Genomic DNA, 6,063 nt, shown 5'->3' on the forward strand with positions numbered 1-6,063 from the left:
TCTTAAAGCCAGAAAAATTCAGAAAGATAAGGCAAAAGCCTGTTTCAAGGAACCTTTCTGTCCATGAACCCACAGGTAATGGGATGTTCACAGTTTTGTTCTGCACTGTAGGGATGCTGTTTGAAATGAGGGACAGCTGGGTTTTGTACCTCAGCCAAGGAGCGAAATTATCTGGGAATGGTAACTTCTGAAATTGATGTACAAATAAGAAAAAACCGAGATATGTGCAGTTACACATTTTGTACAAACCCACAAATTAAGAAAAGACGTTTAAAATATTTTGAGGCTGAAGTACAAATCAAAAAAAGAATAAGTCATTACAGCAGAAACGTTCTTAAGGTGTTGATACAAGACACCAAAACCAAGCTAATTAAAAAAGATTTTTCCATTTGTATCTTATTAAAGTTACAAATGCAGAAAGTGTATTGCCGAAGATTTTGAGTGCAATTTCAAAAGAAGCATGTCAGGTATGAACACATTCCCTAACTAATTTCAGCACTTAAAATCATCTCATCTTTATGCTACGTATTAGAGAACACTGAAATAGTTTATTATTCAGATTCTCTAAAAAAGTAAAGAATTCATGACGCCTAATTTATGGAAACCTATGTATCTATACTCGAAGTAAAAAACGTATACTCATTGAAAGACACTGTAGAAAGTGTTATATCAAGTTCAGAGTTAGTACCTCTAGAACTTGAAAGTTTGAATAAAGGGGAGGCAAAATTAGTCCATACCAGAAAGCTCATAATTATGGCATTATTCTAGCCGAAAAGGAAAAGAAGGCCTGGCATCTGATACATATTTTTTCAGTAGCAGCGCCCCACATCGTCTCTTGTTATTTTGGCACAGCCTCTTGTACAGCCACATGGTGAACCAAACTGGAAAACTAATCAATCTTTTCTTAAAAAAAAACAAACAAACAAACATATTTTGTTTTTGAAAGAAGCTAGATCAGTTCTCCAATCCAATTTATACTGTGACTGCACAACCTGGTGGTGATGGTAAAAGCAACAGGGCAACAAGTCATGGCACAAGGGGATGGAGGCAGAAGTCAGCAGAGGGGAGAGAAAATGCTGTAAAGCTGGTATTTCCAAACATTGTATATCATAAAACCACATCCTGAAACAACAACTGTATTTATATAATCTAAAACACACATTAAATGACCACTTTTCCAACGAGTTGAGGAGTCTGGACCAGATGATTTCAGTGGATATCCTGAATCCCTCCCCATAAGTGAAGGAAAAAACCTCTCATCCCAAAACAAGACACTACATGAACCCCCATTCAGAAAACGAAAATCAAATTCCTAATAATTTAAAAGCTGGACTGCTAGCAGATCTGGGTGGACCATTTGTTTTTCCTAACATATAATGTCAAGGGTTTGGTTTTTCTTCCTGTTTATACAATGTTAAACTACTTTTTTTTATATTTCGATTCCTTGCAGTTCTCTGTTAAATACCCTGAAATGATATGCAGTTCCTCATAACCCAGTAGTCCTTTATAAAGAATTGTAGCCCTTCTCCCCTGGCAAAAGGCCACACACTTATACACACACAATTGTCTATGTTCTTCCCAAAGGCTGACAAAAAAAAAAAAAAATCCATCAGTTATGCCTCTTTTGGGCTTTTTTGTTCATATATTATGCAATTCAGTGGTTCTCAAAATGTGGTTCATAGGCCAATGTTAGTCCAAAGAGAACTGGCTGGTTGCATTGTTTCCAGCTGTTATTTAGGACACTCAGGCTGTGAATACCTTTAAGCAAGAATGAACCAGCTTAGCTGCCTCAGGTCACTGCTATATAAAAGGAAGTGAGAAAACAAGAGCCTCTCTCCAGGACCAAAGCTGCTAGCTGGAAAAGAATTTCCTAGGGAGCAGAAGGAAAAGAAAACTGGTGGTGGCAGCATGTACAGGGCACCAAAAATAAGAGCACCAGGAAAGCATCTGGAGAGTGAAAAGGAAGAGGAGCAGACAGCAAAACAGCATATGCAGAAGAAAAGAAGAAAAAAATGTAACCAGCAAAGAAGCATTAGGGAAGAAATATAGCCACATAAAAAGAAGAGAACAAAATTGTTTTTCTTAGTTAACGACAAAATCTGTATCACACATAAGAATTAAAATGCAAGTATGTATTTTTATTATTACTTTATTATTATTATTATTATGATTTGCTAAGAAATAACATTTGTTTCCCCTCTGGCATTTAGTCAGGGAAGTTCCTTCTTATACAGAGTACCCCAGCATTGATGCTCAAGGTGAAAACAAAATTTGGGTATTAAACCACTTTGTAACAGCTTCCTTCATATGTCACTTGAAATTTCCATTAGACTTCAAAAAAGTTAAAGCATGGAGAAAAACCAACAAAATTTCATGTGAAGCTGGTGCTATTTCTAAAGCATTAACAATGAATAACTATGCGGGCAGTTACTTCACTAGCGCCAACAAGTTTATATGCAGATTCCCTATCACAGATTCAAGTACTTTCTTGTCATAGTCTTTAAAAACAGCATCAGTGTTCTCAAGGGGCCCAGTTCAGTTTATTATAGTAGGATTTATAAGAGGTGACTTGTACATTTGAAGAGAACGGACTCTTGCAACATTTCAAGGGGAAAAACACTATGACCCGTTTTGACTGAACATCTCAAGAACTACGGCTCAGCAGATAAAGGTACTTTCCTTTCACACTTGTTGAGATATTTCTGCCTGCTTCAACCATCATTCCTTTTCACAGGTTATTCCTCAAAAGTTTTGCTTGAGTAAACAATAGTTTGTTAATATCATAATTATCTCATTACACAAATTTATTAGAAAGATGGGCTTCAAGAAAAAAGTACTGCTGTTTTTTTCAAAAGTAAAAAACTGGAGTAAAATATCTGACAGCAAAAATAATTTAAGATACAGAAAAAAGATTTTCCATAAAAGTAGGAAAATTATATTCTCTCTTGTGATAGGTAGTATGCTAACTGATAACAACTGAAGTGGATACTGCAGATCATCAAAACACGATATTCATTCAGCAATGCAATGCTTTGTAAATTGGACCTTTTTAAAGGTTAAAAACTAATGTAAAAAGCCCATATATCAAACTTGGCTGACTCTACTTCCTCAGCTCTGAAACAAGAGCAGTATTGGTGGCATCATCACTGTTACAAGGATTCAAGGAATCAGTACAGTGTTACACTGGATGGACTCACTACTACTCCCCTGTACTCCCAGTGTTTATGGTAAGTTGGGGAAAAAAAAAACAAACAAACAAAAAACACCCAACCCCAAACCAAACCAGGAAAGTGACTATTAGGCATAAAATTGTACAGCACTTAGTATTATGTTTTCTAATCAGACAGCTCTCAACAAGCCCTCTCCTTATTTTGCTAGTACTAGTTTTTATGGTTTTGGGCATGGTAAAAAAAATAATCTTAGAGTAACAGACCACATACATACCTTTTTGAGATGTCCTAATCGAAGCTTGAAAATTTCTTCCTGTTCATGATACTCTGCTAGAGTCAAACTGAAAAAAATCCCCAAAACAAACATGTAATTATAACTTTGATATGATGGTAAACAAAACAATAGCATTCTTACTTAAATACTACAGTAAATACAGTATCTTATGTTAATTATTTACTACCACAATACTAGGACTACATTTTTGAACCATCTGAACATCTTGGTTTAATTTCAGGGGCAAAACATACTTACAGAATGCCTCTGTGTCTGGTATTCTGGAATATTAACAGCCTCTCCCACTGGAACATTTCTGTTCTCTCAGATAGCCTGTTAGATTATCTGGGTGCATCCTGAATCATATAACCACCCCAGTATTTTAGCTGATGCTACGCCACTGCTTGGTTCTCAACTCGTAACACTTAATGAACCAAAGGATGGAGATCCAGAAACCAACTAGACAAGACTGATAACACTGGATTTTTGAGCTGTGATTTAAAGAATGTAGTGCAAAACCATATATTCCAAGTTCATTAACACTACATTTTGCATGAGACCACAAATTCAGTTTTGAATTGGCATGTGACTCTTTTGCTTGTTCTCTTTTCATCTTCCTTTGAGAAAAGATTCCTGGCTACAATTAATTCAGTGGTCCCTCACTGTCGGTAGACTTGCTAGTACACAAAGCCAGTTATCATCCAGAGGATCTAGACTGTTCATATGGATTAGTAACTAAGAAACCCATGAGCTGACTGCATGCAGTATCCATCTGACAAATGAACAAAAAAGACACAGAAGACAAACCATCAAAGAAAAGAAACCAAAGAGACTTCAGGTTCCAGAGAAGACACCGTATGCATATGATGAAGGGGAACGGGGGATAGGGAAGGAGAAAGAGAGTCTTGAAAGGATTCACACAAATCCCTACAAACAAATTAAAATTACACATTTTATTGTTTTGCCTAGATCTACTATTTCTTGCATGATGCAAAGCTAAAACTAATAGCATAATACGTTTTCACAAAGCCCATATTTTAGCGGGTTCAATTATCAACTGTCCTGGGAAGATAAGTTACACAAAGTGTTTAGAAGGCTATACATGCTGTTCGTATTGCAAGTCTAAGGAACTAGAGTGTTTTGAGAATCACCAGTAGTTTCCCCAGAGGTGAGGGACACCAATTCAGATTTCTCTTACAGCAAATGCCAACTTTGATAAAATTTGCAGAAATCTAATAAACTGTAAACTTCTTCCTCCCTTTTAAATTTGGATTAAGTTTGCCATAGTTTTCAGAATTCTAAACCCTGTATTTACTGGGTCTCAAAAGTTGTTCATAAAGGAGTGCATCTTTTCAGGATAAAACCTGGTGGTTCATATGGCTTTCACAGAGCCCTTTACTATTCCTGATTTCATAAATACTGAACTTCACTGACCGTTTTCAGACTTGGCCAGGGCAGAAGATTGACTTGACCAGATATTCTCCATGAATATTAGTGAAATTGCTGGATTCTTTTTTGACCACAGCACCTAAATTTCCAAGAACCTGGAAACAGCTTCACAAGGATCTAGTTATTTCATCAACCTTCTGGTCTACAATGTACAGAAAACACTCAGATCAGGTGACAAAAGCACCCATGACCATGTCCTGTCAGAATTTGAGAAGGAAGCGATCCTTTCTTTTAAGAAGCATCATACAAAGTTACCCTGCATCTTTTTTTCCTACTGGAATGAAAAGCAGCCTTGTATTCCAGTCAACAGACATCCCCAACGCTCTGAAGGCAGTAGAGTGTGGAAATTCGCCTCTCCAAGAAAGGTAAAAGGTCCCTCAGTACCAGATTTTGGGACCGAACGTTTATATTCTTTTCCTGGCAGAATCTTCTCTGGGTTTAGACAATTTACGCTACATCTTAAAAGAAGAGGCATTAAAGCAAATGTGAAATGGGGTGTCTGAATAGCTAGGAAAGCTGGCAATGTATTCTCTGTACAGTCCAAACAACAGCAAGAAACTTAAGAAAACAATGCTCCAACTCCTGCTCTAATGCATCTGCTAGGCCTATCAAAGAGAGCATCAAGGCCACGCTAGACAACTCACAGCAGCATCCCTGACATTTCTTCAATACTTCTACTCAAACAGCAAACTACTTTAACATGGCTTAAGTTCTCAATTAAAAAAGGCAAAGGATCAATGCCAATGTGTACAAGGTTGAATATTATTCTTTCCAGATTCTTGTCTTGTCTGCAGTATGAATTACAGGTTTGTGCATTTCCAGAAACGCAGATAGCAAAGTTTGTCCTTCTCAGAAAGAAGAGTATTTAGGTGGCTTAGCAAAGCTGAACCACAAGTAAAACACACTGGAAATACGAAGTTTAAAACATGACCTTCCAGAATTTTCACTGAACACGAAGAGCCCTAAAACCATAGGTCCCCTGAAAAACTAACATAATATAGGAAATCTGGTTCTTTTTATAAAACCTCAGCTATCTACACAGAGTTATGACAAAGTGCCTAGACAGCTCTAGCAAGTATTCCTTCCAAAAAGTTCTTAAATAGCCCTCTTGAGCACAGAGCACAAGTTAGAGGTCATATTGAAAGCATTAAGATTCAAAGTCACTCTTTC

At 36.9% G+C, this 6,063-nt stretch overlaps 1 protein-coding gene across 1 annotated transcript in view; it reads right to left on the reverse strand.

Moving 5' to 3' along the window:
* TLK1 (tousled-like kinase 1) overlaps positions 1–6,063 on the reverse strand; it is a 44,282-nt gene that overhangs the window by 13,766 nt on the left and 24,453 nt on the right. Inside the window, exon 11 of the mRNA XM_009325432.1 lies at positions 3,445–3,511. Coding sequence (XP_009323707.1) covers positions 3,445–3,511 — 67 coding nt within the window. The remainder of the gene's footprint in view (positions 1–3,444; positions 3,512–6,063) is intronic.

The sequence above is a fragment of the Pygoscelis adeliae genome, unplaced genomic scaffold, assembly GCF_000699105.1.
Source record: "Pygoscelis adeliae isolate BGI_AS28 unplaced genomic scaffold, ASM69910v1 Scaffold106, whole genome shotgun sequence".
In the NCBI taxonomy this organism is placed as follows: domain Eukaryota; kingdom Metazoa; phylum Chordata; class Aves; order Sphenisciformes; family Spheniscidae; genus Pygoscelis; species Pygoscelis adeliae.